General features: G+C 51.7%; 1 protein-coding gene across 3 annotated transcripts; it reads left to right on the forward strand.

The window, feature by feature from the left end:
- Positions 1-12883: 12883 nt before the first annotated feature.
- Positions 12884-18471, forward strand: PLA2G3 (phospholipase A2 group III). 3 transcript variants are annotated; one of them, XM_045200534.3, is made up of 7 exons: positions 12884-13672; positions 14656-14788; positions 15038-15157; positions 15398-15705; positions 16365-16494; positions 16602-16718; positions 17334-18471. In XM_045200534.3, the coding sequence occupies exons 1-7, from the start codon at positions 13123-13125 to the stop codon at positions 17503-17505; spliced, it is 1530 nt and encodes a 509-aa protein (XP_045056469.2). In that variant the 5' UTR covers positions 12884-13122; the 3' UTR covers positions 17506-18471. The 3 variants fall into 3 exon arrangements, with proteins under 3 accessions (XP_045056469.2, XP_045056468.2, XP_045056470.2); XM_045200533.3 differs by having other exon boundaries at positions 15038-15172; positions 17334-18469; XM_045200535.3 differs by lacking the exon at positions 15038-15157 and having other exon boundaries at positions 17334-18469.
- Positions 18472-18565: the final 94 nt, after the last annotated feature.

The following is an 18565-nucleotide window of genomic DNA, read 5'->3' on the forward strand; positions in this document are numbered from 1 at the left end:
ACCGCCCCTCTCTGAGATACTTCCGACCTCAACCGGAAAAGGTTGGTCCGCTGCGCGGTTCTCCGTGCCAAGTCCGACGCTCAAAGGTTCCGCCTGCGGGTAGGAAACGGAGGGACGTAGGGTCTAACTGACAGTTTTTCAAAGATCCTCGGTCAGGGCAGGGAAAACACCAGGTAAGCTTGGAACATCGTGTTGCATCAGAATGTAAGAATGGGAATCCGAATGATGGGAATGTGTCAGAGGACACAGGAACTAACTCGAAGGAGATCTACCGGCCAAATCAGGGCAATGTGAGCATCAATATAGGTAATGATAGCGAGTTTGACTAATTGAACAAAATGATAACCCATGAGTCTTTACTGATATAAATAAAGAAGTGGATACATAAATGGAAGAGAATGACAACTAACGAACATGATGGAGTTAGAAAATCAATCAGTGGTAAAACTAGACGAACACGATGTTTTACATAGTAAAATGGTCTCCCATGAATTACTGATAATTACAAAGAGAAAATAGTATTTCTACAGAGGTGTAACTTCTCTGAACAAGTGAATCAAAGTAATCAAAGTTAACATCGCCAGTTATAGATCAAGTAGAGATCATGGGCCTCCTGCTAAGGTGTACTGGGAAGGATACACCATCTCTTCTGTGACATTGATATCCAACATGCATAACACAAATCTCATGAGGAAGCATGAAATAAACCAGAATCGAGGGACACTCTACAAAATAACTGTCGGTATCACGAAAGACGTTTAAAGGCTGAGGAAGTGTTCTGGTATGTGATTCCAAATTGGATCCTGGAGGGGGGGAGGGGAGAGAGAATGGAGGTAATGGACAATATTGGGACTTGTGATGAAATTTGAATATGGATTGTGGATTAGAATGTTATATCAATGTTAAATTTTCTAAAATTGATCATTGTATTGTGGTTATGTTAAGAAAATGTCTTTGTTCTTAGGATAGTCACTGAAGTATTTAGGGGGGAAAGGGCACAATGTCTCCAACTTAATTTCAAAAAGATGCATATATTTTATATATAAAGAGAGACCTAGAGAATGCTCAAGGGAGAATGATTTAGCAAATAAGGCAAAATGTAAACAAATGGTGAGTCCAGGTTAAGGGCATATGGGAGTTCTTTGCATAATGTTTGCAATTTTTCTTTGAGTTTGAATTGATACAAAAATTAAAATTTACTCCCCACGTAGGGAAAGTGCCTGGGTCCTAGCCAATTCACTTATATTCATTTATGCGCTAGGCACTGGTGGTACAGTAAGAGGCGATTCAAGATCTTTGCTCTCACGCCTAGAGGGGAAAATACTAGACGTGCAGTCACAAAACTAATGGGCTACTTGTCTTGAAAATAATAATAACTGACATTTACTGAGCTTAACTGCGCACACTTCCCACCATGGTTCATTTGATCCTCATAGCAGCCTTATGAATGGTTTTGGTGATTATCTCCATCTTACAAATGGGTAAAGGAAAAGTTTACACGATTAAAAAAAAGTTTACACAATTTTACCACTTAAGTTTTCAAATCACACATGGATAGATGGTGAAGCTGCAATCAGCACCAAGTAAGTTGTTCTCTGGAATCCTCAACGCCCATCTTCATTGTTTCCTTAACCCGACAAACGTTTATTTAGTGCCTACTGTGATCTCAGGGATTGTATTAAGGGTTGGTTCTGAAAGTACTAGATGAAATAAACTCATAGATGAAATTCCTCATCGGCCAGCTCTCTTCTCAGGTGCCTGCGGACAAGGAGTAATACAAGGCGTGTTTCCAGTCACACAAACATTGATTAGAGTCCAGGCTCTGATAAAAAGACAAGCTGTTCCCGATATCCGGGAACTGGTCTGGCACTAGCAGGTAGGCCTTGGTGTTCTGTCAAACCTGAAAAATGTCACAGAACATCAACATCAGACAAGGCAACTCTGTGACTGTGATGAAACAAGACAATAACAAGAGCTTTCTGTACTTGTGTTTGAACCAGACAAAGCATGAACATTGTCCAAACCACAAAAATAAACAGTTACCCATCCTGACTTACATGGAGATTGCTGCTTATTTACCAATGCAGCTTTAGTCTCAGTCTAATCTTCCCTCCTTCTAGATACGATGTATCAAGATACCCAATCATAGTATCCAAGCCAAATCAAACCCCTGCTTCCTGTGCTGGCTGGTGTAGCTCAGTGGATTGAGCACTGGCCTTCAAACCAAAGGGTCTCCGGTTTGATTCCCAGTTGGGGCACATATTTGGGTTGTGGGCCAGGTCCCCGGCGAGGGGCATGCAAGAGGCAGCCACACATTGATGTTTCTCTCCCTCTCTCTTCTTCCTTTCCCCTCTGTCTAAAAATAAATAAATAAATAAAAAATATATTTTTAAAAAACCTGCTTCCTTAACTCTCCCCCAAATTAAATCATAGTGTTCTTTCTAACACTCTGTTACTGAAATGCTTCATCATTCCTCGTGGTTCTCTTCCTCCCCTCCCCCCATACTGTAAGAAGTGATAAACCCAACTTGCTCAACTTGTTCAGCCACAGGTGTGTTCCTGGAGGTCTTTAACTGGAGGGCATTGACAGTGCCCATGCTCACTAGCTATGTGACTTTGGACAGCACTTGCACTTACAGAAGCCTCTGTTTCCTCGTCTGGTAAAAAGAAAAGATGTATTCTCACCTGAGAAGGTTGTAAGGATACAGAACAGGCTTAGCACTGAGTTAGCGCTCAGTGTACTTTCAAAACTTCCTGCTTTGAGCTACTACCTCCTTCAAACAAGCCAGAGGGTACCATCGTTATGAAAAGACATTGAAGCCATAAGCTTCAGTTAAGACAAACTTGCTGGCTATATTCCCCTTTGCTCCTTTTGCTGGGTTTATAAGGCAGACTACAGGTGAGAGTTCAACTTTTCCTTCATCAGAAATGAAATCATTCTCATGGTCTCTTCGGGAAAGAGATAACCACATTCCTGAAGCTTTCATGTTAGAGAACCAGCACTGTTTATTTCTTCATGCTCTTGTTATTAAAAACGTTCCCAAGAAATAACAATTGTAACTAACGAACTTGAAGAACTTCAGCTTCAAAAATATATCAAGTAATATCTTCTCTGCCTTAGCACACTGAAGCACTTACAGACCTCAGAAGCCCCGTTGCTGGTGTTTGCATTTCTCCTGCTGGAACCCAGCATGGATTTCATATTATTTGATGTCTACAGCAAATTGTGCTGGTGGGGGAAAAATCCATTCCAGTGGGAAAGAATAAAATAACTAGAAATGTTCTGATTTCTTTCTCTAATTGCTTTGAGCATCTGAAGGGTTCTCATTTAAATAGCCCCAACCTTCCTCCTGCCTCACCCCCACTTACTCTTCTAATGCTAATACTAGTAATGACGGCTACTATTTATTGAATGTTTATTCATGTGCCATGGGGCTTTATGCAATTCAACCCTCACCCCAAATGGTGAACCAAATAATTGCATAGGAGGAACAAGAGGCCCAGAGAAGTTAAGCAACATACTCAAGGCCACACAGCTGGTAAGAATCAGTCTCAAGATTGGAATCTGCCTGCAAAACCTGCTCCTGTTGAATGCTGCTCACCACCCTGGGCCAGAGCGTAGGGTCTGGGAAGGGATGATGGTAGGGATGGGGCTGGAGAGGAAGGAAAGGTCTGGGGCAGTGGGTGCGGGAGTCCGTGCAGAGTCATTCAGATCTTCGCCCCAGTGCAGAGGAGAGTGGCGCAGGTTAGAAGCACAAGGCAAGCAGAAGGCCGTTGCAGAGCTGCAGAGGGCACAGGGACCTGAGTCAAGGGTTTAGGGGAGGGGAAGGTTGAATTCTGGGAAAGGGCAAGTTACTGTGTGGGATTAAAGACCTGAGGCCTCAGGTGTATATCTGCCAAGTGAGAGACAAGGAATCTGGGGGGGCCTTCTGGCCTATTTGATCTGTTGAGACCCACAGGTTCCTGCCCTTCCCTGGGCCCGTTCTCTCCTCTGTTCAATGCAGGGAGAGAAGATCCCAAGAACCAGCCCAGCTCTGGCAGGTGGTGAGGAGGTAGCATCACTTTTTCCTCCAGTCTCCTCACCCGACATGGGGTTGAAGGGGCTGTGATGGGGTATCTCAGGAACAGAGTGTTAGAATGGACATTTTGGATTTGGGCTTCTGTTAGGTAATTTGAGGGAGGGTTAAGGAAGCAAGGTTTTGATCTGGGCTGTTCCCACCCTCACCCCACCCCATATTGGGGTTATTCTGTCCTTTTGGGTACAGGAAACTCAGGAAGACCATGCATGCAGACAGGGGAGAATAAGTCGGAAGAAGTACCCCCAAATTCTCATCCCCAACCTTTCCATGGAAGGGGTGAGCCAGTTAGGAGCATAGCCTCACTGGTTACCCAGCCTGGGGCAAGTGTGCAAATCCTTGCTGTGTACCTTCAGACACGTTACCTGAGCCCTGGGCCTTAGGCTCCTCTCATTCTGTGTGCGTGGGTCCTCAGGTTAGGCTGAAGCCCACTGTCACCACGCTTCCTGCACCGAAACAGCCCAGGGTCCGTTAATCCTGCCTCCCCCCGGAGCCTTGCCCAGGCACTGTCCACCTGGTGGCCCTGCTGACCAAGGGCAGGGTCGCACTTGGGTCAGGAGCAGAGTGAACCAGCCTAATTCCTAGGTTTGAGTCTGGATAGGATTATTTGTTTAGAAACATGATGGTATCAGGGCCATATTCTGGAATCTTCCAAGAGCTGGGTCAGGCGGACCCCATTCCTGGGAATTAGTCTTTCCCCAGAGGATTCTGGGATATTCCCAACACAGCTGGGGCATGGACAAAAATCTAGGAAAACAGGGAAGGGAAAAACAAGTGAAGGAGAGGAAAATCTGGAAGGCATTAAGCATTTATGGATCCATCCCCTGGGCAACGTGGGGAGAGAGGCAGGGCACTCCTTGAGCGGCCTGTCTCTGCCCTGCACCAATGGGGGCCCAGGAAGGAAGGGATGCTTGCTTAGGGCCTACCGTGTGCCGGGAATTACGGGGAGATCTTTTTCTTATATTTTTCTCAGTGAGTCCTTTAGTAGGCCATTGAGGGAAGAATTTTTGGCCGTGTTACAGAAGAGGAAGGCGAAGTTCAGAGAGGTGAAGAAACATGGTCAGTGTCACACACCGAGGAGGCAGAGCTGGATTTCATGCTTCTGAGACCTGGAGGATGCTCTAGATAAAATACAGGATGCCTGGTGAAACTGAATTTCACAGACACAACAAATGTGACATTCTAAAAAAGTATTTGTTGTTTATCTGAAATTCACACATAACTCAGTGACTTTTATTTTTGCTAATCTAGACGGAGGGGATGCCCATGGCCCCCACTGCCAGGACGGGCAGAACTTAGGACTGGGGGCCCCAGAAGAGAAGTTTGAATGACAGTGCGGTGCCCTCTAAGGTCTTGGGGAGAAGGCAGGCCTAGCTACCAAGGGCAACTGGTGCCTACCACCTGCTGCCTGGCCACCAGGGGACACAGCTTCTGATCTGATGACCAGAAACTTTCCCAGAACGACAAAGACCTGAGGGACAAAGATCCTCAGACTCAGACTTCCCCCACTTTGCACCACATCTATTCACCCTCAGCCCCTGCCACACCAGCAAATTTCCCCACCCGCTGTCCATCCGTGTTCAGGCCAGAAACCTGGGAGTGAACTCTTTTTCTCTAGACGTGTAATTTGCATACAAAAAGGTCAGTCTTCCTGGTTCAGCTCCGTGAGTTTGTACATACCCACCCATGTAACCATCACACAGATAAAGGCACAGCACTGCGCTGTCCAACACAGTGCACTTTAGCCTCAGGTGGCTGCTGAGTGCTGGAAACGTGGAACCTGAACTACGATGTGCAGGATGTATGAAATACTCTTCAGATTTCAAAGACTTGGTATGAAAAGAGAATGCAAAGTAGCGCATTAATCATTTTAAAATGTTGATTACATGTTGAAATAATATTTTACACATGGATTATTTATAATGTCTTATTAAAATTTATTTTACCTGTTTCTGTTTTAGAGAGAAAATGAGAAACACCCATTTTTTGTTGTTCCAGTTATTTATGCATTCATTGATGGTTACTTGTATGTGCCCTGACTGGAGATTGAACATACAATATGCTTGGCATATTGGGACGATGCTTGTAACTAACTGAGCTATCCAGCCAGGGTTCACCTATTTCTTTTACCTTTTTTATTTTTTTAAGATTTTTAATTTATTTTTTAGAGAGAGGAGAAGGAAGGGAGAAGGAGAAGAAGAGAAACATTGATGTGAGAGAGAAACATCGATCAGTTGTCTCTCACATGCCCACAGCCAGGGACCTGGCCCACCACCCAGGCATGTACCCTAACTGGGAATCGAACCAGTAACCTTTTGGTTTGCAGGTTGGTGCTCAATCCACTGAGCCACACCAGCCAGGGTGGCTTCTTTTACTTTTTAAACAGTGACTAGAAAATTTAAAATTACCTCTGTGGCTCACAGTAGGGTTCTTTTGTTTAGCGCTGGGGTAGGCAGAATCTGATTAACTCACCTGTGAAATAGGGACTCAGAGAAGTGGAGTCATTGGCTGATGTTTACATTGCCCAACTATGGTAGAATTGGGTGGGAAATTAGGTCAGCTTGAACTCCGAGACCATGGCTACCCACAGTGTCTGTTCCCCACCAGCCCCCTGGCCTGAATGAACAGTAATTTACCTCTTCCACGATCATATCCCATTTGAGACTTCAATCAATCCTCAGTGGGGAACTAAAGTACCTCTGACCATCCTGGATTGGGGGTGTCAGGGAAGAGGGCTTCCTGTAGGAGGTGATTAAACTGACACTTGAAGGGTGAGTAGGAACAAACCAGGTGAGGGAGAGGGGAGAGTTTTAGGTGAAGGGAGCAACGTGTACACAGGCCTTAAGAGGGCCTGGTGATCAAGGAAGCGAGGGTAGCTCTTTGTGGGTGCAGCAGAGAAGTGGGGAGCTGGTGAGGTCAGCCAGGCTCAGGTCCTGCAGGTCATGACAGGCTTCAGCCTAATGGCCAGGGGAGGGATGGGCAGACCTGGCCTGGCTCGCTGTTTGGAAAGATTAGGGCTGCTGCTATTTGGAGAACCCTATTCTAAGACAGATAACTGAGAGCCAGAGAGGAAGAGGGCTTGTCAGTATCATACAGTGAGTCAGAGGGTAGAGCCCAGACAGGAAAGACCAGGCAGGTGCAAGAAGGAACCAGGAAAGGAGGAAAGAGCCTTCTTCCTCTTTCAGGATTCTCTCTAGGAGGCGCTGGCTTTGGATGCCCACTAGATGGCAGCAGGGACTGGACTAAATTCTGAGAGCGACCGGCAAGGCCCACCCTACGGTCCCACAGGTGTTTGTGTTTTCATCTGCCTGGTGTGGGCAGAATGGGACGCTCCCTGGACCTGAATAGACATTTCTCCAGGAGTTCATACAGATGGCCAAGAGATGTATGAAAAGATGCTCAACGTTACTAATCATCAGAGAAATGCAAATTAAAACCACAATGGCCCCTGGCTGGGTGGCTCAGTTGGTTGGAGTGTTGTCCTCTACACCAAAAGGATGAGGATTCTATTACTGGTCAGGGCACATACGTAGGTTACAGGTTTGATCCCCGATTGGGGCAGGAGTAGGAGGCAACTGATCTTTGTTTCTGTCTCTCTCTAAGGCAATAGACAGACATATCCTCGGTAAAATGGTGCGGCCACTTTGGAAACAGTCTGGCAGTCCCTCAAATGGTTAAAGACAAAGGTTCCCCAACAGTTCCACCCCTAGGTAGGTGCTCAAGACAAACGAAGACATATGTTCACACAAAAGCTTTTACATGACTGTTTATAGCCCTAAAGCAGAAACAACCCAAGTGGATAAATGTGGTCACATTACAGTAACCGGTGGATACAGTGGAATAGTATCCAGTCACGACATGGAATGCAGTACTGATACCTGCTACACCGCAGGTGAGCCTTGAAAACATGATGCTGAGTGAAAGCAGCCAGGCGCCGAAGGATCGTATCCGGTATGATTCCATTTACATGACATGTACGGAACAAGCAACTCTACAGAGACATGGAGTAGATTAGCGGGTACCTGGGGCTAGAAGTTGGGACAAAGGTGGGATGACTGTTACCAGTCACAGGATTTCTTTTTGCAGTGATGAAAACGTTCGGGAGTTAGGTCATGGCGATGGCTGCACAACTGTGACTACACTAAACCCACTACATTGTACACTTTATTTTGAGCACCGAGACACATGTTTAAGAGTTGTATAAATTGTACACTGTAAAGGGGTGAATTGTGTAGTATGTGAATTATATTTCCGTAAAGCTTAAAAAAAAAATCAGTCAGGTGGCACTGCACTCATTTGAAGGCTTGATCGGGGCTGAAGGGTCTGCTTCCAAGTGTGTCTCTCACATGGCTGTGAACAGATGGCTTCAATTCCTCATCGCCTTGGCCTCTTCGCAGGGCTGCTGGAGTATCCTCGTGATGTGTCAACTGGCTTCCCCAGAGGGAGAGAGAGCAAGCAGGAAGGCACAGTGGTTTTTATGACTTAGTCTCAGAGGTTACCTCATTTCTGCCACATTTTATTTGTTAGAAGTAAGGGACTAACTCACACTTAAGGGGAAAGGGAACAATGTCCACCATTAAAAGGGCCAAGTATCAAAGAATCTGTGCACATATTTAAACCACCACAGCTTCTGATGCTGCTCAGTTATGTAGAGTGAGTCCTATAATCTCTGATTTCCCATCTCTCTCTCTCTCTCTCTCCTCTATTCCTAGCTTATTTTTTAAAGATTTTATTTATTTATTTTTAGAGAGGGGAAGGGAGGGAGAAAGAGAGGGAGAGAAACATCAATGTGTGGTTGCCTCCCGCTCACCCCCTACTGGGGACCTGGCCCGAACCCTAAATATGTGCCCTGACTGGGAATCGAACTGGTGATCCTTTAGTTCGCAGGCCAGCACTCAATCCACTGAGCCACACCAGCCAGGGCTTCTATTTCTAGTTTAATACGCTGTTAAATTGAATCTAATATGTTTCTTCCAATCTACTGAGATGTCTCATTTTAGACATAGTGGGGCTCAGTGTTTATTCCTCTAGGCCTAGGGCTGGGTTTTATTTATACCAGGTGTGCTAGGGGCTGAACTTCTACCTAGAAACCCTGTACCCACAGATTGCTACTCCTTAGTCCCGGCATCTCCTTCCCAGATGCCAGATTCAGTATGTCTCATTGGGTTTCCTCTCCCGGTGTGCAGCAGAGGCTGCCTCAGACGAATGGGTAGGTAAGTTCCCACGTGTGGCAGCCATCAGCATCCGCAGCAGCACTGGAGTGGGTACCACTGTCTTCCCGGGCAGCCCCCAACCAGTGATGGTGCTCAGTCAGGGCTCTAGGGCCTGGACATTTCTGCCCAACTGTGGCTCTTGGAAGGGCAATCTTTGCACCAGAATTCCCTGTTCACGCTGAGATTTTCTTGGAGAAGCACTGAAGTGTGTGGCTCTTCTTACCCAGCCCTCCTTCCCTTCTCCTCTGTCCTCGCAGATCTATAACAGAGTTTGAAGGCTTCCCCTGCCCACTCCTGTTTTCTCCCTCTTTATCTTTCACAGGCATGTCCCCCCAGTAAATCTCTTGCACTCCTAACTCAGTCTTGGTTGTGGCTTCCTAGAGGACCCAACCGACATCCAGCCCTGGCTCCTCTGGGCTGCCAGACCCAGGGGATGAGTTTCCTCTTTATCCAAGTCTTGGGCATGCTCTGCCACCCTTCCCTTCCTCTCTCTCTCTGTCCAGGGTCTTGTTCTGCGCCTGGCACATAGTAAACACTGAGTAACTATTTGTTTTTGAATGAATACAGAATGTTCTGGAGCTGGGCACTGCCTGCACCATTCTCCTGGCACAGAGAGCTGCAGAGAGCCTTCTGGTGGGGCGGGGAGGGCCAGCTCCGAGGGGCAGAGGGAGGGCACCCTTCAGGCAGTGGAAAGGAAGGCCCTTTGGTAAGGAGTCTGGGGTGGGGCAAGAGTCTTCTGGGACCAGGGAAGGCCCTCCCCACACTCCAGGGCGAGTCTGGCCTGGCTTCCTCCGATCCACTCTGTGACTCCCGGCAAATCGCTTTTCTTCTAGGGCCCATCCATCCATCCATCTCAACAGTGGGAGGAAAAGCCCTGCCCTGCCTGTTTGCCCAGGAGGGGCAGGGGTTGCGAGCATCGGATGAAGTCATGGCTGGGGAAATGTGAACAGGGAAGAGAGGGATACTCCAGGTCCTGGGCCTGGGGTCAGGGTGTGGAGGGGGAGAGCAGACTGAGAAAGAAGAGAGAAGAATGAGGAAAGGCAGATACACACATGAGAAAGAAAGAACGGAGAAACATATGAGAGATAAACGGAATGAATGAGAGAGAGAACCAAAAGACACAGAGAAACAGAAAGAGGAAAACTGAGAGAGAGGGAGAGAAGAGGAGAGAGGGTGGGAGGAAAATTAAGGAGGGAGAGAGAGAGAGGGAATAAAATGGATGGACAGTGACAGTGAAAGAGAAGGATATGGAAGAAATGGAGAGAGAGAATAAGATGGAAAGTTAGAGCCAGAGGGAGAAAGATGGAGAGAGTGAAGGATGGAGAAGCAGAAAATTAGGAGAATTAGAGAGGAAAAGAGACTAAGAGTCAGAGAGAGACGAGAGACAGAGATGCCAAAAGGAAGCAAAGAGTGACGGGGACTGATGGAGGGGGGCAGGGGGTAGCCATCAGACAGGGAGAATGGAGGAAACAGCTTCTCCCATGGACCCCCACCCATCACTCCCTACTGGCACCCCCCTGTCCCACCCCAGTTGGAGGGGGACCCAGAGTAAAGCGCTGCCCCCCTTTCTGTCTGCAGGGCCCAGCCTGCTCTGTCCTGTCCTGCTGGCTTGGCTCCTATCATCCTCTGCGGCAAGGCCTTTGCCGGGCGCCTGGTGGAAGGCAGGGCCCCGAGCCTGTTCTGTAGGCTGACTGACGTGGCCGCTGGGTGGAATCTGAAGGGAAAACCCAGTGACATTCTCCCTCCAGTCCTGGGCAGGACCCTTTCGGGGCCCAGACAGGAAGAAACCTCAAAAGTCAACTTCACTGTACCCCTCACTGAACAGAGGAGGAAACTGAAGCCCAGAGAAGCGCAGGGCCAAGCCGGAAGTCACACAGCCAGGCGGTGTTCTAGCAGGACTAGCTGGCATGGAGGCAGATGTTGTGGCCCGAAAACTTTGGGACTTGCTTTCTCCTGGGTAAATTGCTTTCTGTCCAGGGGTGTCCTGAGGCTTTAGTGACAGTGTTTCAGGTGACAGTCACCGCGCTGAGAGTCTTCCCTAACATCCACGAAGTGACTACTGTAATTATGCCCATCACACAGATAAGGAAACTGAGGCTCAGAGAAGTTACGACTTCTAACCCTAAGGTCACATGAGCTCGGTCTGTCTGACCTTGAAAGTTGGGCTCCTGCCGTGGCACCTCCCAGCCTGTCTGCGTGATGTGCAGGGAAGGGCTCTATATATGGAAAACGGGGACAGAGGTGGGTTCCTACAATCAGGGAAAGTTACCAGAATGATCATTCTTCCCAGAGGTACCCACCTTTGTTCTGTTCTGTCCTGCCTTTGGGAACCAGGCCTCCCTACCCTTCCCAATACCACTTGCTCTACTCCACACCCCCTTTCCCAACCTCTGGAAATAAGGAGCTTGGCTCCCACCCTCTCTCACTTCTCCTTATTACCCCCAGCAATGGCCTTTTGGACCACAGGCCCAGGCTGGTTCTGGAGACACGGAGACGGGCCTGTATATCCTGCAGCCCCCGCCCCCTCCTCTGAACAACGAGCTCCCCTTCCCTAGCTCTGCCCTTGGCTCTGCCTCACTGGGCTCATCTTTTTGGGAGAGACTTGGATGGAGGTTGGTGGGGATAATGTTGCGAGAACAGCAGACTGACGGGCAGATGGACAGACAGGTCAGTGTCCCTGCCAACCCTGACGTCCCAGCAAAGCCCCTCACGAGCTGCACTCCCGACCTCTAACCCTTCCCCAGCTGGGGCCTGTCACCTGAGGTTTCCACACCCTTGGTGAGCCGGTTTCTTCATCTGCACTATGGATGGAAGCACACCAGCTTCTCCGGGTGGTTGGATGCTGAATGATACGTTGGCTTTGGGACATAGAAACACGTGCAGGGTATAGCCCCTTCCTGACCGATAAACTGCCCTTATCTCTTGGCGGACATGATGCCTGCTGTGTCCCCAGGGTGGTCATAGTCCAGGGATGGAAGTGGCTGCAGATTTAGCCTCCTCGGCCACCCTCTGCTCCTCTGGGGACCAGAGTCCCTTCAAGTCCAGAGCATCAGCCCTGCCCCACGTTGCTCTCAAGGCCTGCTCTGGCTGTGGCTCCAGCCGCTGTCAATCAGACCAGGAGCTAGGCCTGTGCTTGGAGTCCCAGGAAGTGGGGAGCCCTGGGACACTGTCTCCTGGGAATGCCAAGAGCCATTCTAAGAGCCAGCACCTGGTGGGGAGCACTCTAGGTGGCCAGGGCATAGCCACCCCCTTTCCCCAAAGCCTCCCCTTCCCAGAAGTTGGGGGTGGGTGGACACAGAGCCGCAATCCTGCCCTCACCTCTTTCACCCAATTGCAGTCAAGGCCAGTGGCTCCCTGCCAGCTTCATGGAGGCGGGGTGCGTGGCAGACACTACTGGGGAGAGGAGATAAGGACGAGTTCTAGGAGCCTCCTCTGAGCCCCTGAGCCATCTTCCCTCCCTGGGGAGATATAAAACTCTCCTGCCCTCCTTCACCACCCCACCCCACCCCACCCCACCCCACCCCCTGCTGCCCCATCCCCAAAGCCAGCCAGGGCTTTGGCTCCCACAGTCCCCACCCAGGCGGGCAGGCCAGCAGCAGGTGACAGCATGGGAATGAGAAAAGCAGGGTGAGTGGGGGCGTGGGCCTCAGCAAGTGCACTCTCAGCCAATCAGCATCCTGCCCAGCCTGTGGATTCAGTTACAAGCTTGTGATCACCCCATACTCCAGCCTCCTTTCTACTCCCAAAGCACCATTCATTGGCTTTGCTGCACCAGGTCTGCTGGGCACCATTTCCACTCAGCTTCTGAGCTGCTGTCTCATGGGCTGTCAGGGATGGGCATCCCATCCTGGGGGCCTTGCCTGATGGGGATGGGCCAGGGTGGAATGGGGATTCTGGGAGTGCTATTGGTGGGGATGCTGAGCTTCCTGAGGGCTACTCTGGGGGGCTCCTCTGCCCTCCACTGGGACAGCACCTCTTGTCACCTGGCCAGGCCCACCTCTGGCAGCCCCTTGGGGTCCCTGAGCTTCCTGGGCACAGATGCCCAGGGACTGGCCCTGTTTCATGCCCACTGGGATGGGCATGGGAGGCTGCAGTCATGTAGCCGGCAGGATGAGCCAGAGCTCATTGCAGCCTTCAGTGCCCTCTGTGCTGGCGAGATCACCCAGGGCATCTTCATCCACACCCCTGGACCTGAGCTGCGGAGAGCCCTGGCCACCCTCCGGAGTCAGTGGGAAGCCTGCCGACCGTCTGAGGAGAGTGCAGCGGGAGTGAGGCAGAAGCGAACACCTGGCCCAGCGCACCAGCGGAGGAAGAGAGGCTGGACCATGCCTGGCACGCTGTGGTGCGGGGTCGGCGACTCCGCCGGGAACTCCACGGAGCTGGGTAAGCCAAGGGGGTGGGGATTTGGCGGCTGAGGTGGGGGAAGTTCGGCCTTTCACGCCAGCCTCCCCTCTCCCAGGCTGCGCGTCCTTGGGGGCGGGGGAGAGCGACTGAACACTGAACTTCAATGTCCTTATCTGTGAAATGACCATACGCCTCATCATGGGATGCTTCAGTGAGGTCCCGGATGGAAAAGGTCCCACTCACGCCTGAGAGTCCCCATTAGTCACCGTCTGAGGGAGAGGGCAGGCGGGGGTGGGTCCCGGGTCAGCTGAGCCAAAAAGCCGTTTCCTAAGAGGAGGCTTTACGAGTACAGAGTGCCCAGTGGAGTGCACGATGAGACCCAAAGGCCTGGGTTCGAATACCAGTTCAGCACATCCGAGCTCTCTGAACCTCAGTTTCCCCACCCGGACAACAGAAGTGACACCTTTCCTGCAGGGCTGCTGCGAGCTTGGGCGTGGGAGGCGCGGGGCAGGGGGGAAGGCTCAGTAAAAGGTGCTGCTGCTCAGATGGTGAAAAACAAATGGCTGTTTCTGCAGTCTCAGCACAGCTGTCTGCGCGTATGTGTGGGGTGTTGGGGGAGGACTTGGCACCTGAGCTGGAGCAGGTTGGCATCCTGACAACGCGTCAGCAAGCCAGCAAGAAAGGTTCCACCGCCTGCTTGTCATTCCATTCCACACACATTCGTGGCCTCATAGTTGTGTCTGGGCGTGAGCTTGGGTCTGCCTCCAGATTCCTCCCAGGAAGATCTTTCCATGGGCAAGGGCTCCTGGGTAGGCTGCCCTGCCTTTGAAATTACCAGCAGAGGCTGTGCCTGGATGCCCTCCTTCAGCTTTGGAACTGTGAGTCCCACAGAAGCCGAGTGAGTGGCCTGAGGCCACCCAGGGCTGGGGTGAGAACCAGGCCTCTGCTCAAGACATCGGGTGGGCATAGCTGGTGTGGAGCTCAGGACCCCACTGAGCTGGTGCCCACTCTGCTCCCTGCAGGGGTCTTCCGGGGCCCTGATCTCTGCTGCCGGGAACATGACCGCTGCCCACAGACCATCTCGCCTTTCCAGTATGACTATGGCATCCGAAACTACCGATTCCACACCATCTCTCACTGTGACTGTGATGCCAGGTTGGCAGGGGGCAGGGGGCGCAGGGGTGGGGCAAAGTTACTCAGTTCCTGGGTGCAGAGACTCGGATTCATGTGCATCTTAAAGGATCAGACAGGCTGGAACCCACTGTGTGGGTGGGAAAGCTGAGGCCTAAGTGGAGAAGGAATTCTTGGACCCCAAACCACCTGGCTGGTCATGGCCGGGTGTGCTTGGGGAGGAGCCAGGTGGCTCTCTGTGGTCCAGGGGCCTGAGAGCTGGCTCTGGGGCAGGTTCCAGCAATGCCTGCAGAAGCAGCGGGACTCCATCTCGGATATCGTGGGCGTGGCTTTCTTCAATGTGCTGGAGATCCCCTGCTTTGTGCTGGAGGAGCAGGAGGCGTGCGTGGCATGGTACTGGTGGGGCGGGTACGTAGCTGCCCCTTTGAGCCCTTTCCCAGGGAATGATGCCTCATCCTTTCTGTCCTCTCCTCAGGGCAGGGCCAGGATGTAGCCCCTCCTTGGGTGCCACGCACCACCCAGTGGGATGAGGGGTGGGGCTGACAGAGCCTTGGTCTCCATGGAGTTGAACCCGGGAGGCTTCTTGAAGGGAGGATTCTGGGTTACCAATTGCCATCAATTGCCACCTCCTAGGTGTAGAATGTATGGCTCCATACCCTTCGCCCGCCTCCAGCCTAAGACCCTCTACAATGCCTCCTGGAGCTCCCCAGCTGTCCCTCTGACTCCTAACCCCCAGAGTCCAGCCCCCAACAAGTCACACCAGAAGCAGCACCCTCAGAAGTGGCCACCACAGCAAGAAGGGTCCCAGCACCACAGCAAAGACAATGCCACAGCCCTCCAGGCCACCATGGCCTCCCCTTGGCCTGATGTAGCTCCCATAGCCCAGCTGGAGGTCACCCGTTCAGGCCTTCAGGGGCCGCAGGGTGCCCTAAAACCTCAGGGTGAGCTCAGAACCTAGCTGTGGGGGTTCCTGATGTGAGGAGGTGTCCCTGCCTCTGTGCATGTGTGGGGACCCTATGTTACTTCCTTTCCTGCTCCAAACTCTTCCCGGGGTTTCCAACTTCTCCCATCAAACCACGCTGCAGCAGAGGGATTTTCGTAAGCTCCAGACTTGACAATGTCACTCCCCTCTGAGCCCCCAACATGGCTGCTCTTTCCTCAGCTGACAATGTCCCAACACCCTGGGGCCCTCGGGCACTGGTTCTGCAGACCGTACCCCCATGTCTAAGCTTTACTTTCACAAATATCATTTGGTTCCTCAAAAGCAGCTTGCTCTCTCCCACCTCTGGGCCTTTGCACTTGCCGTGCCTTCTGCTTGGGGCACTCTCTCCTCCTCTTTTTTTCGCCAGCCTCTGCTTAGCAACCTCCGCCTCCAGGAAGCCTTTTCTGATTGCCCTCAGCAGTCTGGACCTCCACCACTGCAGCACTACTGTGTGTGTGTCCTATATGTGTGGCACTACGAGGTCACGCAGGCATGAGATGGAAGGAGCCTGTGTGTGTGTGACTGAGTCTGTGTGCTGGTGTTTCTTCTGGGTGGCAGTGGGTATCAGTGGGGCTGCCCTGGGAGACTGGGCTCCCCTCACCACCACACCGCCCCCAGGCACCCACCAGGCCTGCCGAGGCTTCCGCCACCTGGACCAGTGTGAACACCAGATCGGGCCCCAGGAGACCAAGTTCCAGCTGTTCAATAGCGCCCCAGAGCCCCTCTTCCTCTGCAACTGTACTCGCCGGTGAGGCCTGCTAGGACCGTTGGGGGTGGGCTGCCTGCTGCCAGGCACTGGGAAGGTGCACCAGCTGGCAAGGCCTTGCCCCAGCCTAAGCCTGCCTCTGCCCTCAGACTAGCACGATTCCTGAGGCGCCACAGCCCACCCACAGGTGCCAACATGCTTTTGGACCTGCTGGGCACCACCTGCTTCAAGCTGGCCCCTCCACTGGACTGTGCTGAGAGCAAAGAGTAAGTGACAGCCGAGGCAGGAGGGATGGACGGTTTTCCCAAGGGGGTGGGTTGCCTCTACCTACCTTTGTTCACCTGGGCCAAGCTGATAGGGGCAGGGGGCAGGGACCTCTGAGCTCCTTTGTCATCTCCCCTGGTGCCTGGCTTCAGCTCTGCCATTGGTCCATGTGGGTTGCATCTTGACTCTGTCATTTACTTCCTATGTGGCCTGGCAAGTTGAGTCACCTCTCCACACCTCTATTTTCTTATTTGCAAAATGGCTGTAGAAGCCAAGGAAATGGTGTGTGCGATGCCCACCATCTAGGGCCTAGGGCACATAATAACATGCTTGCTTAACTCAAAATCTCATTTCAGTTCTGAGTCTCAAAGCCAGCCCCTTGTTACTTTTCTCATTTTACTGGTGAGAAACGGGCCCAGAGTGGCCTAGGTTTATGCAGCCAGCCAGTGGCCGAACCTAGGCCTCCAGGTGCTGCCCTGGTTTATTCTGCCCCCTTCTGGTATAGCCACCCCTCCCTGGCTCCAGCGCTGCCCCTCTGGGCCTTCGTCCCTGTATCTGCACAGCAGGGTGGATCCTTGGCAGCCATGACCGCCTGCCCCACTTTTCTCTCCCCGCAGTTGTTCCAGGGGCCCCGGGGCCATCAAGGTGTCAGCTCGGCACTTGCGGCAACTTCAGCAGAGGAGACTTTGGGGTACAGGCAGAGATGAGGGGCAGGCATGGCCTTCAAAGCACCCAAGGACCCCCATGTCATTCTATGACCGGTGCCTGCAACTGACCCAGGCAGCCTGAGGACCCAGAGAGCAGCAGAAATCCTGGAACTAATGACCTCAGTTCCAGCTTTCATGGGCACCAGACTGGACCTTGCCCCTGACTTTGCTAGGCCCTGGGGGTCTCAGCCTCATCTCCATGCTTTGCACTGAAGCATGGCACAGGCTCTTGTGACAGCCAGGAGGCTGGATTGGGAAGAGGGGCCCAAGGCCCAAACGCTGGACCATGTCTCCTGCTGTGCTGGTGATCTTGGGCTGGTGACACAACCCTTCTGTGCTTGGACGTGGTATTCAGGAGGTTCATGCTGATGCCCGGGGCTTGGACCTTGCCAGGGAAGGAGCTTCACTGCAGATGGGAATGGGGAGGGGGTAACTAATGCAGCAGCCTCAGGAGACACTAGGAGAAGGTGCACATAAGCTCATGTTGTAAAGGGAATATATGTCTCAAAGGCCTGCCCAGGGACACCTGAGTGCCTGCCCGCTGAGGCCTGAGGCAGCATGTAGGGAATGAAGGACACCACAGAAGTACCCGTGTCAGAATCAAAGATGGGGTACACTAGAGAGGGACTTCCCAACCCCCTCCCCCTGGGGAACTGGGGGACCCCTTCTCTTAATAGCTGCTGTGCCCTTCCTGGCCCAGCCCTGGCCCACTATTTCTGCCCTAAACCTCAATTCAAATCTCCCCTGTGCCCTTGATCGAGGGACCTCCTTCCCCAACTCTGGGTCTTTTTGTTTCCTTCTTTAAACAGACTAGTATAAGCAGGACCTACCTCACAGTGCTGTTGAGGGTTAAGTGAACCAACACAGAGCCAACGCGTAGGACCTAGTAAATACCCCCTCCCTCTGACACACTGCCAAACCATGCTCACGGGACTTCCTGGAGGCCTCAGTTCGCTCACCTGTGAAATGGAGCTAAGGACGGCGCTGAACTCCACACCACAGCTTGGGGTCATGGTGCACATTAAAGGAGATGGCATGTGTAATGTATACAGCTGGTGCCTGGTAATTGTCAGATCTGTCGTCCTCCACTTCAGTCCCTTTCTCTGACTAGCCCCACTCCCAAAGTGCTAACAAGTTAAGGA

Source organism: Desmodus rotundus, chromosome 7 (genome assembly GCF_022682495.2).
Source record: "Desmodus rotundus isolate HL8 chromosome 7, HLdesRot8A.1, whole genome shotgun sequence".
Taxonomy (NCBI): Eukaryota; Metazoa; Chordata; class Mammalia; order Chiroptera; family Phyllostomidae; genus Desmodus; species Desmodus rotundus.